The sequence below is a fragment of the Saccopteryx leptura genome, chromosome 1, assembly GCF_036850995.1.
Source record: "Saccopteryx leptura isolate mSacLep1 chromosome 1, mSacLep1_pri_phased_curated, whole genome shotgun sequence".
In the NCBI taxonomy this organism is placed as follows: Eukaryota; Metazoa; Chordata; class Mammalia; order Chiroptera; family Emballonuridae; genus Saccopteryx; species Saccopteryx leptura.
The window spans coordinates 270148861-270167403 of record NC_089503.1 but is presented as its reverse complement, the minus strand read 5'-3'; the positions used below and the strand labels follow the sequence as shown (position 1 = coordinate 270167403).

Genomic DNA, 18543 nt, shown 5'->3' with positions numbered 1-18543 from the left:
CTTCTCCACATGTGTCCACTGTCTTAGTTCCACCTCAAAAGCAGGGCCTGGGCAAAGACTATACTACAGGCAACCACAGCTGCCTTTCCCCAAGACAAGTGGCAAAGGAGGTGTCTACTCAGATGCCAGGGAGCCTGGAATCCCAATAGCAGCCCCCAGGTACCCTCCCTCAGCTGACCTCTCCCTGACCATCTGGCCAGTTGAGCTCAGTAGGCTGTGCTTAAGGCTGAGAGAGCACATCCCACATATAGGCCTCTAGCCCCTGAAGCATCAGCTCCTCCAAGTCAACAGCGTCTGTTGCTCGCCACCCTCACCTGGCTTAGGGACCAGGAGGGCTGGCTGGGGCAGGATGAGCCCCCAGTACCCTGAGACAGTGGGAGAGGGGTGTGCTCTCTAGTAACCGCACCGACCCCTATTCCCATCTGTGCCTCAGGGCAAGAAGCAGCCCAGCCTTAGGGGACCCCCAAATTTGAAGATGGCTCCTGTTGGCCTTCCAGACATGAAGTTGGGCTATGAGGAGTCTGGGGGACCCCCTAGTGTCCCTGGACAGGGCATCCCCGCTGGTCACCAAGATGTGGAGCTGGAGCAGGTGGGAAGCCTGTGGGAAGTAGTGTGCGGTTGGGGAGCAGCCCCACTGACTAACAGCCCAGAGCAACAGATATGAAGTGGAACCCACTGCACGCAATCCTCCTGGGGCTGGCTGTTTGAGAGGGCTGCCAGGAGTGGGGGTCCGGCAAGAAGGATGCAAGGCCAGGAAGCAATCCCTGGGCTCAAAGACACTAACCAGCAGCTCTTTATTAGGCCGGACCAGCTCCCACGTGAGAGTGGGACTGATCAGAAATGGGCATGGGGAGTGAGGCAATAGCTGCAGGCAAAGCCACCTTGCCGGGGACACACTGGCCACCAGATTGGGTGCAGACACCGCTTAGGGAGGGCACAGTTGTTGGCATTCTCAGGAGCAGCCAGTTCCTTGGACCTTCTTGATTTCCTGTAGGAGAGAGGAAGAGGGGCTTGCCCTGGACCCCAAGTCTCCTGTACTGGGCCCTTGCCAGCATAGCAATTTAGACCTGTCCCTGGCGGAGCCCACCTCCAAGAGCGCCTCCTTCAGGGCTGAGTAGGCCTTGTCTAGGCTGTCGTTGACTATGATCAGGTCAAACAGGCCGGGCTCCTTGCCTGGGATGAAAAGGGGCAAGGCCAGTGGAGGCTCACTGAGAGGTGGGGGAGCTGCAGGTGACAGCTCCTGCCCCTGCCTCTCACCTCCGGCAGAGGAGTTGTCTGCTATGGCAGAGGGTGGGGGCACTGGCCACTCCTATACACTTACTGCTTTCCATGTCTGCCCGGGCAGCAGCCAGCCGCTTGGCCAGACTCTCCTCCGTCTCTGTGTTCCGCTGCCGCAACCTCTGCTCCTAAGGTGCCCAAGGAGGGTCAGAGCCTGTGGGCAGCCCTAGCCCTCAGCCCACCCCTCCTCTGCCTGGCTCCCTGCCCCCACCAGGACTTCCAGTGAGGGTGGCTGCACAAAGATGTAGATGGGCCTCAGGTCGGTCTTCTTTATGCTGTGCACCCCCTGGAGGTCCACATCCAACACACAGATTTGGTTCATGGCCTGCACCATACGAACAGCAGCTTTGCTAAGGAGGCAGGAGGGAAGGGACCACTCAGTCAGGGTTCCTTGGGTGCTACCACCCCCACCACCTCCACTGCTGTCCCCTGGGGTCCTGCTTCTGAACCTGGCAGGAAGGGGGAGCCTACAGGGGCCCATCCTGACTCCAGTATCTGTTCCCCCTTTCTGGAAGTACTTCCTCAGTAATCCTTGCATGCTGGGCCCTCTGCTAGGCTGGGGGCAGCAGCGGGGAGGGACAGATGGCCCTGGCTATCTGTGCTAGGCTCAGGGGTGCCCACCATTTAAGGGTAATGGCAGCCTCAGTAACCCCCTTTGAGGGGCAACCACCCTTGCCAGCTGCACCTGGGGTGGAGCATGACAGTCCCGTGGGGTTCAGGTACAGGCTGTGGACAGCAAGCCAGGGGGTCGCCTTTGCAATGCTGATGCTCTGGGTATGTGGGGGGCAACTGTTGCTGGACTGGAGACCTTCCCAGGCTGCCCTACTGGTTTGAGGGAGGTGAGGGGACCTCAGTGAAGCCTGCAGACCTCTGAGACCCAGGTCCTCTAAGTTTTTACTGCACACCAGTCCATCACATGGTTTCCTGTTCCCACAGTGGGCTGGGGCAGAACCAGAAGAGCCCAGACTGCTGACCCATCTTGACTACTGTAAGGCCGGGTCCTTCACCTGACAGCCACAGAGAAGCCCTTGGCTAGGCTGCTCACTCTAGGTCCCTGGGAGGTCTGGAAGGAGAGTGCGTGCCAAGTGTGGCTCACCTAGTCCCATACAGGTTCCCCGAGAACTCAGCGTGTTCGATGAAGTCCCCAGCAGCAATGTCCCGCTGCATCACCTCCTTGGTCACAAAGTAGTAATCTGCAAAGAGCAGGAACTCTTGAAGCTACTCACAGCCTGACCACCAGGACCTGTGCAACCTTACATAAGCACAACTAGCTCTGTCCTGGGTCTGTCGGCCCATCTGTCCACCCACACCTACAGCTCTTCTAGCCACTGGGCAGGGAGATGTCTGAGAAACGGACTAGCACCACTTTTCATACTGTCCTTACTGAAGGGGGCCTGGAGAATCCCAGCTTCCACAGGGGAGATTGGGGGGACTTCAGAGCTCTGCCTCAGAAAGGTGCAAACATTTTACTAAGATTACAAAAGATGCTTCTGATGTCATAGAATCCTAAATGCGCACGCTAAAACCTCACCTACATGACTATACAGAGTGCAGCACACATGCCAGGAGAGGTGCCCCACAGCTGCCTGGTACTGGGATCAGAGCCCCCACCAGCCTCTCACATGGACATCCGGTGTTAGCATGAGATTTGATGCCTATTACCTAACTAGCCTGCCCATCCTGGAGGAGGGCCCCCACCAGATGAAGAGAATGAGGCCTCATGCATTATCCTGACAAATGGGGTGGGGCACTAAGTGGCAGGGCCAGCTCACCTTTGCCATTCTCCTCTCCCGGCCTTGGGTCCCTCGTAGTGTCTAAAAACAAGCACCTGTGACCCACCTGGGACATCTAGAGCCTGCACACCCCACCTCCAGGGCTTTTTCACAGGGCCCAGCTCAGCCTGTGTGTGGGGCTTAAAGGGGGGGTCAGCATATCTCAAGTGTGTAAGGGAGGGTCCCTGAGAGTGACCCCAGCATGGGCAAGTCCTATATATGGTATATATGGGGGGTGGGGTCCCAGGGGGGTGAGCAGGGACCCCCAAACCCCTAGGACCTCACGGGACACGCTGAACCCGAAGATGCTGCCATGCTCCTGCAGGAGTCTCTTGAGCAGGGTGCTCTTCCCGGCTCCAGAAGGTCCACTCAGGACGACAGGCCTTGGTCCGGACATCACTGTGGATGAATGAGAACAGATATCAGTGAACCAGAGGGACCCCAGTGGGTTGGGATGGCTGTAGTCGCACCCTCCCAACTCTCCTCAGGAATCAAACAGAGCTGAGGGCCATACTCAAACCCTGGCTACAACTCCCCAGTGGGTGGGTGACCTGGTACCACAAACACACCACCTCCCCAGCTGTGGAGCCTGGACTCTACCCCACCTGTGGAGCCTGGACTTCTGCTGCTGGGAGGGAAATATCTGGGTCCCCACCCCTGCATCTCCTGGCACCCTGCCTTAGAGGTGGCCGATGTCAAGGTCAGCAGAACTCAAGCCCTGTTCTGGGAACTTCCATCAGGAAGTGAGGGGTTGACCCAAAAGACCACAGCTTCCTGACTACCTTCCCCATCTCTGAACTCATTGGAAGCCAGCAGGATAGTGGTGGTCCCTCTCAGCCCACAGCACAGGGCTCAGACATCTGCCACAGGAGAGAGCAGATGAAGGGGGTGAGTTTGGCGAGGCATCACCCAGCCAGCTCTGTACCAACCTGACACCCAAGCTCCCTATCCAGGATAGGACCTACCTCCTGGGTGGGGTTCGGCCACTTCAGTCACCCTGGGCTGCTCAGGATGATCTGAGAGAGGTGGATAATCCCAGTCTGCCCTAGCTTCTTAACACTAAACTCCTCCCAGGGCAGTTAGCCCCACTCACTCAGTGCCTTGGGGAAGAGAAGGCTGGCTGTTCACAGCCCTTCTGAAGTGGACTGCCCACTCATCCACGGAGCTTGATGGCAGGAAGGCCAGGTGCAAGTGCGCCCCACCAGAGGGAAACCCCTGGTGGGCATGTGGGAGCTGAAGCAGCTCCTTACATGTGCCTGGCCCTGCAGGTTGACTGGGAGGCCCCTGGAAAGGTCAGGAGGCCCCCAAGATGCAGTCAGTGGCTAGCAGACCAGTAATCAGGCCCAAGAGGGATGGGCTACTTGGCTCAAGGCCACCCTACTGCAGCAGCACTGCTTTCCTAATCTACAATGTAGGCCAGCTGGGTAATCTCACTAAAGCACTGCTATTCTGGAACTATCACACCATATGCATGTTCCCTGGAGGATAAGATGGGAAACACACAGGAGGAAGGAACCCAGATGACCCCATAAACACTCATGTGCCATCTCCAAATGACTTAGATCCTTGGCCACCTGTGAGTTTACTATTACAAAAGCCCCTCGTTCCCATATGGAGGTAATCTCAGTGGACTCCCAGCTCCCCTCTGGTACCCTGGCTTTCCCACAGAAATATATGTACCATATACACACCTGCAGGCCCGAGCACCTGGCTCCAAGCCCATGGCCACTGCCCAGTAGCAAAGTGCAGCCCTGTCCCTCCCATACGGCCCATCTCTCCCTCACTGGCACCCTTCACAAAGCCACGCATTTTGCAAGAATGTCCCACAGGCATCCCAGCCTACTCTGCTGGGTCTGTCCTGACTTCCTAGGCACTGGGTGACCAGTAAGGGGAGTAGAGGGAGAATCAGCAAGGCATCACCAGGTTCCAAGAGCTGAGGAGGGTAGGGACTAACCTCCACACGGCCCAGCCTCAGGCCAGGCACCTGGGGTTGTCCAGTGGCCTAGAGCTCCCAGACATGATGGTGTGGTTGGCGCTATAGGAACATGAACTCTTCCAGGGCAGGTGCAGCCCCAAGAGGAGACATGGTGATGGCCACAGCAAAGGACAAGAAGGCCTGCCCAAGTTTTTTTTTTCTCCACCTGAGTCTTGATCACAGCAGCAAACTCTCAACCCAGTAGGCACTCAACCCCGCAATCTACCCTCAGGGAGGAGAGGACTCAAAGGTTTATCTACCCTCTTGTCAGAGACATTGGGAAGCACCATCCAGGGGGCTGGGAACACCGAGAAGGGAGAGTAGTGCATCCTACCTGCTTGCACAGAAGTCCTTTAGGGATGCTGTGCTGTTGTGTGCCTGTCATTATCCCACCCCCACTCCCCCACCTCTCCCACCCCCTATGGGCACCTGCCAGCCCCTAACTGTAACCTGGCCAGCAGGACCCAGTGCTCCTTCAACATGCTTCTCTGGAAGTTTCTGCCATTCCCCACAACTGCAGTCAGGTCACACTTCCTGGGCACGAACTCTCACACCTGGAGACTTCAAACCTGCACAGGACTAGTCTTCAGCCAGTATCAAACACACACTGAGTCCTAGCGCTGACACCCACACAGTGTGTGTGGCACAGATCCTACCTGTCACCTCACATCCAAATGCACTTCACCCTGCAGTGGGACATGGGGGATGGGGAGCCTGTCCCATCAAGCTGCACCTCCAGACCATGGGGGAGCCCTTACCCCCAGGCCCACTACCTCCCTGCACTGGGCCAGCAGTGAGCAAGGGGTGTGTCTGCACAGGACTGGCTGGCGGCTGCAAAGCTCACTTCCTGCCTGGTTCCATATCACCATGCCTCTAGCCACTCCACACAGGGCTGAGCCCCCAACTACATAAAGCCTAAGCTCTGGGCCCCCAGTGCAGCCATCACCTGCCCTCCTCTGTAATCTCATACTGGCAGGGTCGAGCCTGCTCAGCCTGACTAAGGATTTGTGTGCCGAGTCTTAACAAATCCCACGTGGAGGCTGGATCCCAGAACACAATGGCTGACCCACACATACCACACTGGGGTAGCCTGGCCCTGCATAAGTGCCTAGGGAGCTGCTGGGGACAGGGCTCTTTCTAGTTACCATGCAAGAGAGCTCTCACTAAAGTCACTTCCACAGCTCACCCAGCATGGGACAGTGCTTTGGCCTCGAGGCCTCAACAATCAAGTAAGTGAAGATTGACTCTGGCCCCAGTGCCAGTAGAACCAACCAACTGAATGTGTAAATAGCAGAAGTCCTCTCTTGGGCAGACAGAACCCTCTTAGCTGGGGGCGTTTTCTCCACTCCTTGACTACCCTGGGGCATTCTGTGTTCTCCACTCCTTGACTACCTCATAACCCCAAACTCTAGCAGCCTGGCAAGAAATGGGAAAGCACACAGGACTGTGATAAAAACCCAAGATGCAAGCCAGTGCATTTTGAAATGTCCTCTGCTGGAACCCTGCCCAAGGAGCACCCACTGCAGCCAGGCAGCCTTCTTCCAAGAAGCACCTCCTCTTTCTGGCTTCCAATTTCATCCTGCTCTGTCCCAAGAACCACCTCCCTCCCAATCCTCCACAAGACACCCAAGATAAGGTGTGACCTCTGAGAACACGGAGGAAAGGCCATGTCCTGCTAGCCCTCTTGTAAGCTACAAACATGATGGGGAGGAATCTGGCTCAGGACAGCAGGGCATGTCATACACCCCAAACAGGCACTGTGGGGCAGTGCTGTGTGTGGGGGACATACCCTGGCCAAGTAGCCTTGACAAACAACTTAGACTTTGGGAACACGGCTTGAACTGAGATAACCACAAAGTGGTCAGCCATTTCCTTCTCATGTCTCCCCAAAGTGGGGTAGGGACTATTCCTCCCATGAGAGAGGAAGCTGACTCCTCAAAAGCGTGGGCAAGAGCCATGCTGTGCCTATCTCGGTGCTGTGTGGCTTATCTGGATCTCTTTCCATAAAGGAGAAGGACCAGGATTCAGTCCTGAATCAAATCCCAATTCTGCACCATGGGCAGGGGGCAGAGGAAGCACAGGAGGGGAAGGGTCCCAGGCAAGCAAGCTATGAAGCAGAAGGAGCACAGGCTCAAAAGAGAATCAGCCTTATCCTCACAGAGAGAAACTAAGACTCACAAATGCAGGGTTAGCAGAACGTGGAGGAGACCGAGGCCCAGCACACAATTGGTCAGCAGGGCCTGCCTCCATTCTAGTGCTCCCAATGGCTCACCCTCTTTTTTTTTTCTTTTTTTTTCTTTTTTTATTTTTTATTTATTCATTTTTTTTTAGAGGAGAGAGAGAGAGGGAGAGAGAGAGACAGAGAGGAGAGAGAGACAGGGGGGAGGAGCTGGAAGCATCAACTCCCATATGTGCCTTGACCAGGCAAGCCCAGGGTTTTGAACCGGCAACCTCAGCATTTCCAGGTCGACGCTTTATCCACTGCGCCAGAACAGGTCAGGCGGCTCACCCTCATTACTGACCTTCTCTCCTGGAGGGCTGGATTCAATTCTACCCCCAACCATATCACAATATTCCTTTCATGTCTATACCTTCTCAAATCAATTGAACATATTTTTCTGCACAAGGCTGAAGTTCACAGCTAGGTGAAAAAAGAAAAAAAGTAATTTTGTATGGCTGAAAAGTAGTGAGTCCACTACTATAACTCCTGGAATCTGCTCCTCAAAGAAATTGCTGATATAACCCATCTCAGTCAAAGATCAAGGCCCAGGCCCTGGCCGGTTGGCTCAGCAGTAGAGCGTCGGCCTGGCGTGCAGGAGTCCCGGGTTCAATTCCCGGCCAGGGCACACAGGAGAAGCGCCCATCTGCTTCTCCACCCCTCCCATTCTCCTTCCTCTCTGTCTCTCTCTTCCCCTCCCGCAGCCAAGGCTCCATTGGAGCAAAGTTGGCCCGGGTGCAGAGGATGGCTCTGTGACCTCTGCCTCAGGTGCTAGGATGGCTCTGGTCACAACAGAGTGACGCCCCAGATGGGCAGAGCATCGCCCCCTGGTGGGCATGCTGGGTGGATCCTGGTCGGGCACATGCAGGAGTCTGTCTGACTACCTCCCAGTTTCCAACTTCAGAAAAATACCAAAAATAAGTAAATAAATAATAATAATAATTATTATTATAATAATAAAGGATCAAGGCCCAGTTCTAAGTGAACTCAGAAACTAAACAAAGTCCAGACACAATAGACCTGTCAGAGTTGTGGCACTGACCTTGACATAAGTGAGCTTGGTGTCGCAGGCTGTTGTGTGGCATTCTATCAACAGGAATAGAGTGGGGACTCATGTGGCAGGAAATTAAGTGGTAAGACAGGACACCTCAGTCATCCCAGATCACTCTTGGAGGTGAAGGGGAGTTTTCCTGAATCCCTTACAGCAAATCATGAATCGGAAGGTCTAAGAGTGACAGAAAAGTCCACATTTGGACAGGCATGCTACCTAGGAGACTCACAAGAGGCTGACTACTAAGGGCAAGTCTTGGTCCCCTCTTCCTGTTCCTGGGGGCCCCACCACACACCAGGCAGCTATCACCTCAGCTTACAGTTTCCCTCTACCCCAGTGAAAAACAGTGGTAACAGGTGAAGTGACACACCTCACTGTTCCTCCCCAAACCAGCACCTGGATGAACTAGGCTCATTCCCTCTGTTCCCTAAAGAATGTCTAAGGATAGCAGATGGGACAGCTCCAGCAACCTAGACTTAAGTGTCTGGGCCTGAGGGAAGCGGAACATCAAATTACCACACCCACAACTCATGAATGCCTGCCCCAAAAGTCCTGCTCTTGGATGCAGTATCTGCACTGGCCAGTAGTGCTGGCCGGGGCAGACCAGAAACTTGCAGTCCTGGGGGTTCCCACGAGCTGACAGGGAATCTGGAGACTCTGCCATACCAGGCTCCTCGGGCGGCCACGTCATGGCCTCTCATCTCCCAGGGTGTTCGGCTCTACCGTGTGGCCCACCTTGGGGAGGAGTGTCAGGCTGCTTCCCCGCTCTGCCCCTCCACATCTCTCAGGGTCCACAGTGACATCCACAATTAATCCTCATGCTGCAGGGCTTTTACAAGCTGTGTGGGGCTTCGCGCCAGGGGAATTTCCTGCTACCTTTTGAGAACTGAAAGGAGGAACCAGTTTTTCATGTGTCTAAGTAAGAAAAATGGCCATCAAAAGCACCTTGAACACCCAGACACACAAACACACAGGCTACAACTTCAAAACGAAGGGCGACTCTTTTCAATGCAGTCAATTCACCTCCATGAAACACGCACTACCCTCCTCGTACCACCCGCTCTCCTCGCTAGGACTCTCTGATGAGCCAGCCCTGGAAGCCACTGAAACCCGCCGGGGAGTTCCGGTGGCTGTCCCACGAGGCCCGCTGACGTCCGGGCGCAGGAACCGCAGCGAGACCCAGGAAGGCCCCCGGAACTGCGCGCCAGATGCTACTCACCCTCTGAGGGGGCGCGGCCCAGGACGGCCGCCGCCAGCCCGGCCAGCGGGCGCCGCAGCATGAGCGCCACCGCCCCCACCCCCGGAGATTACGTCACAGCGCCGCGCCGGCGAACTTCCGCTAGCGGACACGTCAGCCCCGCCCCGCCCCTGACGGCTGTACGTCAGCGCTGCTCGACAGAGCTTGTGACCGAGAGGTGGGGTGCCGGCAGTACCCTCTGCAGTGACTGTGCGCGGGGGCGGCACGCCCCCTCCCGCTTGGCCGGTGCTCTCCGTCCTCCTGGTCCTCGAGACCGCCTCGGAGCTCAGCAAAGGCGGCAGGTTGGTGCCGCGTCGTGCGTGCGGGAGGGGCGTCCCAGAGGGCGGTCTCAGGTCCCGCTGGCATCCACTTGGGAATCTTGCAGCATTCCCCTCTTCTGTTGAGTCATTCCCTAAGCGGAGGGAGGGCTGCAGATGCCCTGCCTTGACAAATAGGGGACACTGAGGCAGACCTGTGCTTTCCTGGCAGTAGGGTCGTTTCTTGGGAGTCTTAATACCTAGACCTCAGGCATTTGGTTTTGAAACCTAATACAGTGTGTCCGTAAAGTCATGGTGCACTTTTGACCGGTCACAGGAAAGCAACAAAAGACGATAGAAATGTGAAATCTGCACCAAATAAAAGGAAAACCCAGTTTCTGTAGGATGGTGTGGCAGCATGTGCGCATGTGCAGATGGCAACATAACACCGTGTATACAGTGGAGCAGCCCACGGCCATGCCAGTCGAGAACGCTACAGAGGAAAGTTCAGTGTGTTCTTTGGCTCGCTAAATTCGAATCCGTGACCAAAGTGCAACGTGAATATCGGCGCGTTTATAACAAAGCGCCACCACATAGGAATAACGTTACCTGGAGGGATAAGCACTTGAAGGAAACCAGCAGTTTGGTGGAGAAACCCTGTTCTGGTAGGCCATCAGTCAATGATGAGTCTGTAGAGGCTATATGGGATAGCTACCTAAGGAGCCCTAAAAAATCTTTGCATGAGCCCACATCGAACTGCACGGAATAGGTATGAAACTGGGAGAGTTTTCCTTTTATTTGGTGCAGATTTCACATTTCTATCATCTTTTGTTGCTTTCCTGTGACTGGTCAAAAGAGCACCATGACTTTACGGACACACTATATCGCCGCAGAAACCGAGGCACAGACAGATGATTCACTGGTAGTCAGGGATTAGGAACGTGACTGTGGGCCACAGCTCCCTCCACGTGCCGCAGGGGCCCATATCTAGCTGGATTTTGTAAGAATTAAATGACCTTGGAGCCTGACCTGTGGTGGCACAGTGGATAAAGCATCAACCTGGAAACGCTGAGGTTGCCAGTTCGAAACCCTGGGCTTGCCTGGTCAAGGCACATATGGGAGTTGATGCTTCCTGCTCCTCCCCCCCCTTCTCTCCCCTCCCTATAATGAATAAATAAAATCTTAAAAAAGAAAAAAATGACCTTGGAAAACAAAGTGTGAACCAATCTCATTGTACGTTGCACTTATTCTCAGGGCAGCTTTCTGGCTCCCTAACTCACCAGAATGGGTCCAGGTCCAGCCCAGACTTATGAATCAGGATCTTGGGGAGTACAACCTGGGCATCTGCAGTCACAAACCTTCCCCACGTGATCTAATGCAGGTCAGGGCTGAGAGCTTGACTGGTTACTGGGAGAGACTGTCAGGGACCTGGGAATAACACGCCTATTAGGAGATGTGTTTGGGTCTGCAGCTTTTTTCCTGTCTGGGATTTGGCAAGGATCAATTATGTGGAAAAGCCTGCCTATTAATACGTTTCTTGTTCAGCAGGTCACTCACCAGGCCAGTGATTGACTTTGGGTGTCTACATGCCACAGTGGTCCTCAGGAGTAATGGCAGTTGTGGGCAACATGCTTGGGTAAGCACAAACTTCCAGCCCCTCTTGGATTGCTGTCATGGTGCCACCCAAAGGAACGTCAACTCGGGAGCCTCAGGCTATGCTGCTGGAGGGAAGCCTCCCGAGCCAGCATGTTTTTCTGGACAATATACACAAATACACATGTACAGACACCTTGACAGGGTCTTGAGAGAGGAATAGAAGCAACTCATGACTGCTTAGTATCAAATAGACATTGAGAGTCTAGCAGAGGAGATAGGCCCTCAGCCCTGGGTTTCAAGTAGGAAGTGCAGAGGGTGGGTCTGAACCCAAATTTGCATAAAAGCCAGGTTGGAGGGACGTTGGAGGTCATAAGGCAAGGCCCCAAGTGGGTGAAAGATAGGGGTGGGGCTCTGGCCTTGCCTCAGAGCACTTGCTCTGCCCTGTGCAGGAGGTCTTGGGTATCTGTGGTGTTCAGAAGCGAGTAGTTGCCACAGGTTTTGATATGCTCTGGCTGCCCCAACAGAATGCCACAGAGCAGGCAGCTTATTTCCCATGGCTCTGGAGATGTTCCTCTTCCTGTTTTATAGATGGCTACCTTTTTAGAACCAGTTTCCATTTCTTATAAGAGCACCATTCCCACTGTAGGAGCCCCACCCTCATCTCATCTAACCCTAATCACCTCCCAAAGGCCCTGCTCCTAATGCCATCTTATTGGTAATTAGGGCTTCAATATGTGAATTTGGGGTAACAGTTCACAGCACCAGGTCTGTGTTACCCTAAAAGGCAGCTTCCTGCTCCATGCTCGCATCAGGGCTTCAGACATCTAGAGACTGCGATACTAAGCCCTCTGTCCTCAGTCTGGAAGCTTTGTGTGCTTCCCCCCCAACTTGGCCTCTTGACTTCCCCCCTGCCCCTGGCTTCTATCCCCTTGGCTTGTGGAATTGGAGTTGCTATGACCATATCCCAAACATAGGAGGTCACTGTGAACCTCCACAGGAGCTAGCTGACCTGGGCTCAGGGGGCACACTGTTCCTAGCACTTGCTGTTCATTAGCATGTGTCTCTGCAGCCTGCTGCAACAGCATGTGGTGATGGGGGCTGCCCCAGTAAGCCGCTGCCTGCACATGTCCTCCTATCGGGCTGACAGCAACAGAGCCTTGCTCACTCGTGTGCACAGACAGGCCTATGCACGCCTCTACCCCGTGCTCCTGGTCAAGCAGGACGGCTCCACCATTCACATCCGCTACCGGGAACCCAGGCGAATGCTGGAGGTAAGCTTAGCTCCCTGGAGTGTAGGGCTGGGCTGGATGGGGGAGGGGGGGGAGGGGAGGGGAGGGCAGGCAAGTCATGGAACTCATTCCACATACTAAGATAGACAGCAACAGCAGACTGTGTAAAAAAAAATGTTCTGGGTGAACAAGAAGAACTTTCTTTAAAGAGTAAAAGCTTTGAAGCGTGAGAAGCAGACATCCAGAGAATATCCTGGTCCCTTCCACTGAGCGAGTGCCCACCCTTCCTCCTTCCACAGATGCCTGTAGATCTGGATGCCCTGTCCCCAGAGCAGAGGCGGGCGTGGTTCAGCAAACGTGAGGCCCGGTTCCAAAGGATAAAGGAGGAGCCAGAGCTCCTTGATGACTTTGACCTGGAGCAGTACAAGCAGTTTTGGACCAAGAAGTGACCGTGCCCACAAGCTTCCCTGGCTCAGTATGCTGTAGAAAGAAGAGGAGAGGCATTTGTCTTCAATGAGTATCAAAATTTTAAATCCACCTTGTCTGTCTTTCATACACCTGCAGGAGGGAGCTATCTGCAACTGAGCCCACTGCAGAGCTTAGAACTGAGTCAGATTGTGGTTTTAAGAGGCTCAATGGGCACATGAACTGTTGACATAAGTTGTGGGTACTCCTACCACTGCAGGAAATGCCTGTTACTGCCCAGCCACTCATCTCGGCTCTGGATCCCCATTAGCACTGTCTTTGCCTCAGTACCAAGGGCTCTACCCGAGCACTGCAACATGGGGAATGGGTGGGATCCAAGGATGTTAGCACTTAATCTGCAGCTCTTCTGCTCTTGTTCTCTCCAGGGCTTCCCCAGCCCTGCCCACTGGCAGTGGGAAGGTGCTGCCTAACAGGACAAAGGGAGCATCCAGCCCTGTTGCTAACTTTTTAGAACTTAGCTACTAGCCACAGTGGGCTGCCACCTTCTGCCCAAGGAGTAGGTTTCATACCAAGGGGGGGGGGGGGAGGCGTTCCTGCAAGACCCAAGGGGTAATTACCAACTTTTACATACAAGCAGTTGACTGGGCCTTGGGCTACACCTTGTCTTGTCCTGCAGGTTGATCCTAGGACTTTGGCTGTTAGGCTTTCTCATAAAACTGAGAGCCTGTGGTAGAATACTGCTATATAGACAGTGGGAGCCTGACCTGTGGTGGCGCAGTGGATAAAGCGTCAACCTGGAAATGCTGAGGTCGCTGGTTCGAAACCCTGGGCTTGCCTGGTCAAGGCACATATGGGAGTTGATGCTTCCAGCTCCTCCCCCCTCCTCTCTCTCTCTGTCTCTCTCCTCTCTAAAATAAATAAAATAAAAAAAATTTAGCCCTGGCCGGTTGGCTCAGTGGTAGAGCGTCGGCCTGGCGTGCGGGAGTCCCGGGTTCGATTCCCGGCCAGGGCACACAGGAGAAGCGCCCATCTGCTCCTCTACCCCTTCCCCTCTCCTTCCTCTCTCTTTCTTCCCCTCCTGCAGCCAAGGCTCCATTGGAGCAAAGTTAGCCTGGGCGCTGAGGATGGCTCTGTGGCCTCTGCCTCAGGCGCTAGAATGGCTCTGGTTGCAACAGAGTGGCGCCCCAGATGGGCAGAGCATCACCCCCTGGTGGGCATGCTGGGTGGATCCCGGTCGGGCGCATGCGGGAGTCTGTCTGACTGCCAACCCGTTTCCAACTTCAGAAAAATACAAAAAATACAAAAAAACAGACAGTGGGGAAGGTGTTCCAAGTAGAAGCCTGTGGCATGTGACCCTGCCTCTAATTACAGTCCTAGCTTACAGTCATCACCCCTGGCCCACTGAGCACCGAGCCAGCCATGTGCAGCTCCTGGATTACTGCCCTCCTAAGATCTGCCAGCCCTCTGGCCTGGTCAGGGACATACCCACCTGGGCAGCCTCCTGGGATCCCTCATCCTTCTAGCTGCTGTCTCAGCTCACTCTTACCACTCACCTTTAGGGAGACACCCAGTAACAGTGTCTGTGCTCACTGTTCAGAGCAAAGTTATTCATGACACTTGTTGAGTAAGGCAGACCTTAGGGTAGGGCTGTGGTGGTAGGTGCAGTGGAGGAGAGCGGCTGAGTGTCTCATGGAAAAGTAGGGCAGGGGTCAGTGATAGGAAGTTACTAAGAGTGCTGACCCATGGGTGTCTAAACCCACCTAACAGGATTGCTGCCAAAGGCAGGCAGGCAGGCAGACTTCTGTGGGGGATGAGGAACCAGATACATGGGGGGGGGGGGGGTCTTGCCCGAACTAACAGTGTAGAGATGTACCTAGAGGCCCAAGTCCTGATTGGAGAACTCTGGGAACAGAGTGGACGAGCAGAGTCAGAGTACTATCTGCCCTCCCTCCATTGGGGTGGGTGGAGGGCTCCTTATTGCTCCTCAGCCCCTCCCATCCCCCTTATCCTGTCAGCCTAAAATGCATCAATGCTGATTACTCCAGTATTCAGAGTATGATTGGGCCTTCCTCAGGTTCTGAAAGAATTGAGGGAGAAGGCGTAGAGCTAACCCTGCTGCTCCAGATTGCCTCCATACCCCCCAACCAGCATCTAGCCCTTGTCAGACATGGCAGTACTACCTCTGGACCCACCGTAGCTGCCCATGGTGCCCCATACCTTCCACCAGGACACTGCTGTGCAGCAGAGTCGCGACCCTGCAAAGGGCACACCTGTGGCTTTGGACTTGCTGTCCCAAACTGGAGGCCCCTTAACAGGGGCAAGTCTGGAGCTCTCATGTGGGGGAACTGAGGCTCAAACTTGACTGTGGTAGTGCACTTCAAAGGTAGGTGATCAAGTCCTGTCAACTTTCCATTGTGGTATTCCCCCAAACCCCAAAAAGGCTAGTGAACTCTGGAGACGGCTCAGGAGAGAAAGTAGAGGCCTCTCCATTGTCTTCCCACTGAGTACCTGCTGGCCACGTTAGGGGTACGTGCTAGGGCAGCGTCCTGTGAAAGAACCCTTACAAGTAACGCAGGGGACCTAAAGTCTCAAGCCTGCAGCCACACTACGGAATGGGCTCTGCAAGCATTTGCCCATTGTCACTGAGTTGGGTTTCTGACCCGTGGTGGTGACAGCAGTGAGCGCCAGGTGCCCATGCAGAGCCTTCGCCAGCTTCCAGGCAGTTCTGTCTGGTGTTGCCGCGGACCAAGCACGGTGCCGTGCACGTTCAGGCCCCTCCCCACCGTGACCACAGTAAGGTCCCAGCGCTATGTCCACGGCCTGGGTCCCACAGCTGTGGACGTGATGGTAGAAACTACGGTGTGGCTGGAGACTCGTTTTCCCGAATGTTCCTTGGGGGTGCCTGTTTGCGGGCCCCAGTACACGGGTCACATCAGGGACGGTGACTTTCGGGCGCCGCCTCTGGATCTCTGGCTCAGCACATAATGTGACTTAAAATTATGGCTATTGTGCCAGTAGTGCAACCTTGCCGGCTTGCGCCCTTTCCGGAGCCGGGGAGGGGCAGTAATTAAGTACGCGGAGGAAGCAGTGCGTAGGCACGGGCGGTGAGGCAGCACGGCGCGGATCATAGCGTCGTAGCGCGCGAGGCAGAATGCAGAGCAGCAGTCGCCGAGGTTGGAAAATGGCATGCGAAAGAGAGGCGACTGGAGGCCCAGTACCAAGTTCGGCTCTGCCGAGGCTGCCTGCGCAGGGGACCGGATCAGCTCAGGCGGAAGGACGTGAAGACCGACAAGCAGAGAGACTACTTGGGTGAGCGCGGAGCGGTGTTGCAGGACCTAGGAGGAGGGGGGCGGAGGTCGTGGATGCGTTGTCGTTGTCGACTAGCGGTCAGACTGGCCGCTGTCCCCTCAGGCAATTCGCTGATGGCCTCGGTGGGCCGCTGGCAGAAGCATCGTGACCTCATCTCGTACGTTAAGGATCCGGTGGGTTTCGCGGGGAAGAGCCGGAAGGAACAGGAGCTGGCGCTGTGAGTGCGGAGGACGGGAGGGGGGTCGAGGCGTGGCAACTACAAGAACGTGAGTGAGCAGCTTACCGTCCAGAGCAAGGAGGTGAGGGGGGTCCCCCCGGGGTGGGAGTTTGATGGGTCAATGCACCGCCACGACCGTTTCCCCGCCCTCACACAGGACTGTGGAGGTCTGCGAGCGGGAAGGAAGTGACTCCTAAGAAAAGGGAGTAGACCGGCTCCATGGCCTGGGCAACTCCCAGGTGTGGGTTGGGTATTCTCATGATGGGTGGAGGGCTCACAAAGAACCAGGGTGCGGATATTAGGGGTTTGGCTGTGTCAAACCGGTGCGGATATTAGGGGCTTGGCTGTGTCAGACCCAGTGGAAGCTGGTACCTGCTAGGAAGGAGGGAGGATAGGGAGGGTTTAGCTCACTCATATGAATGGCCTTGTCCCGAGAAGACAAGGATAGCTAAGCTGGGGCTGTGTTCACAGTAACCCAACCACAAATGTCTCAGGATCTCAAGGGTGGGAGGGGGTTGAGTGTCTCTTCCTGATGAAGGCTGGGGATGTGCCATCTCCTCTTGGGGATCCCCCCAGCTCACTGGCCCAGGAAACTAAGTTTGCTGTCCACTGTCAGGGTGCCCTACATGCCCCCAGGAACAGCTCCCTGTGCAGCACCACTGCATGGAGAGCAGTCGGCCAGACTCTCCCACCCAGAAGCCAAACCAGAGAAGGCAGAGCTGGTATAAGGGCTGGCTGAGGGTCCTGGAACCCAGAGGGTACGGAACTTAGGGCTCGCAACAGACCTGCCATCTCTCTCTTGGGTCAGTGATGTTCCTGGCTCCAGACCCCTTTTTCTACTGGGAGATTCTCTAGGTTGTATGCCCATGGCTGTCCTAGAACTGCCCACTGGAGCCCAGGGTGATCATGCAGTCCTTATGATGTGAGATGCCAGGTGCAAGGGGCCACTTGTATGAGCCCCGTGCCCCACATACTTCTCTAGAGGTCCCAGAATACTGTGCGGATTAGCAACCATTCTAAAGGCCAAGTGAGAGTGTGGTGTATAGGAGGGAGCATTACCTGGTGGTGAGTGTGCTAAAGAGGCCATGAGGTCTCACAATTTTCTATCTGAATGGGAAGGCCCCAGAGCTGCCAACAATGCCAGCTACTAAGGAACTTCACATAGTGAAAAATGGCAGTATGTGGTCAGTGGTTACTATGGTGGCCCCACAGTAGCCTCCCCCCCCCAACACACACACACACACACACACACACACACACCCTAGTTACAGGAGAGCAGGAAAGGGAAAAAACACAAGAAAGAAAAAAGCACAGGATCAGAACAGCTTCTTTGCTGTCCCTGGCTTCTGCCAGGTAGGTACAGCAGCTCTGCCTGTGGTGCCAGGCCAGATCGTAGGCAGCCTCTCATACTGGTCATTTACCAGTCTCTCCTGGGCCCGCCCATTGCAGGCCTGACTCTCACCCCTTACCCTGCTGCAAGAGGAAGGAAAGGCAAGATAGTGACTGAGGTGCCAGGCCCTGCCTACCAAGAGGACATGCCTACTCAGGAGAAGCCCACATGCCTTAGGCTCCAAATACTGCTACTTCTATTTTTGTTAATTCACCCTTTGTACCCAAATAAACTTTTTTTTTCTCTGAAATAAGAAGCAGGGAGGTAGACAGACTCCGCATGCACCCAACTGGGATCCACCCGGCATGCCCACTAGGGGGGCAATGCTCTGCCCATCTGGGGCTTTGCTATGTTACAGCTGGAGCCATCCTCAGCGCCCGGGTCCAACTTTGCTCCAATGGAGCCTTGGCTGTGGGAGCGGAAGAGAGAGATAGAAAAGAGAGAGGGAAGGGTGGAGAAGCAGATGGACGCTTCTCTTGTGTGCCCTGGCTGGTAATTGAACCCAGGACTTCCACATGCCGGGCCAACACTCCGCCACTGAGCCAGCCAGCCAGGGCCGCCTAAGTAAACATTTTAAGCTAAAGAATA

General features: G+C 55.0%; 3 protein-coding genes across 12 annotated transcripts; 2 read left to right on the top strand and 1 right to left on the bottom strand.

The window, feature by feature from the left end:
* Positions 1-770: 770 nt before the first annotated feature.
* GUK1 (guanylate kinase 1) lies at positions 771-9618 on the bottom strand. Of its 8 annotated transcripts, none has more exons than XM_066352902.1 (8): positions 9514-9618; positions 3336-3449; positions 3051-3092; positions 2375-2471; positions 1490-1628; positions 1322-1406; positions 1088-1173; positions 771-988 (listed from the first exon to the last, which is right to left on the bottom strand). In XM_066352902.1, exons 1-8 carry the CDS (start codon positions 9572-9574, stop codon positions 953-955), a joined length of 660 nt encoding a protein of 219 aa, XP_066208999.1. In that variant the 5' UTR covers positions 9575-9618; the 3' UTR covers positions 771-952. The 8 variants fall into 8 exon arrangements, with proteins under 8 accessions (XP_066208999.1, XP_066209028.1, XP_066208990.1 ...); XM_066352931.1 differs by lacking the exon at positions 9514-9618 and adding an exon at positions 9318-9458; XM_066352893.1 differs by lacking the exon at positions 9514-9618 and adding an exon at positions 8286-8305.
* Positions 9619-9654: 36 nt separating this feature from the next.
* Positions 9655-13146, top strand: MRPL55 (mitochondrial ribosomal protein L55). Of its 3 annotated transcripts, none has more exons than XM_066352973.1 (4): positions 9655-9833; positions 11334-11424; positions 12454-12655; positions 12913-13146. In XM_066352973.1, the coding sequence occupies exons 2-4, from the start codon at positions 11375-11377 to the stop codon at positions 13060-13062; spliced, it is 402 nt and encodes a 133-aa protein (XP_066209070.1). In that variant the 5' UTR covers positions 9655-9833; positions 11334-11374; the 3' UTR covers positions 13063-13146. The 3 variants fall into 3 exon arrangements, with proteins under 3 accessions (XP_066209070.1, XP_066209061.1, XP_066209079.1); XM_066352964.1 differs by having other exon boundaries at positions 9656-9833; positions 11337-11424; XM_066352982.1 differs by having other exon boundaries at positions 9674-9709; positions 11337-11424.
* A 2587-nt stretch (positions 13147-15733) lies between these two features.
* C1H1orf35 (chromosome 1 C1orf35 homolog) lies at positions 15734-17652 on the top strand. Its single transcript, XM_066360238.1, is given in 4 exon segments — positions 15734-15898; positions 16135-16348; positions 16451-16565; positions 16657-17652. Coding segments are annotated over 4 exon segments (705 nt in total). The 3' UTR covers positions 16868-17652.
* Positions 17653-18543: the final 891 nt, after the last annotated feature.

Excerpts from the sequence above, each read along its gene's own strand:
- MRPL55 (XM_066352973.1), top strand. The coding sequence starts at position 11,375 with ATGCCACAGTGGTCCTCAGGAGTAATGGCAGTTGTGGGCAACATGCTT. Across the intron at positions 11,425-12,453 it reads GTTGTGGGCAACATGCTTGG|CCTGCTGCAACAGCATGTGG; the intron begins GTAAGCACAAAC and ends GTGTCTCTGCAG. Across the intron at positions 12,656-12,912 it reads AACCCAGGCGAATGCTGGAG|ATGCCTGTAGATCTGGATGC; the intron begins GTAAGCTTAGCT and ends CTCCTTCCACAG.
- GUK1 (XM_066352902.1), bottom strand. The coding sequence starts at position 9,574 with ATGCTGCGGCGCCCGCTGGCCGGGCTGGCGGCGGCCGTCCTGGGCCGC. Across the intron at positions 3,093-3,335 it reads CTTCGGGTTCAGCGTGTCCC|ACACTACGAGGGACCCAAGG; the intron begins GTGAGGTCCTAG and ends GCTTGTTTTTAG. Across the intron at positions 2,472-3,050 it reads GGGAGAGGAGAATGGCAAAG|ATTACTACTTTGTGACCAAG; the intron begins GTGAGCTGGCCC and ends TGCTCTTTGCAG.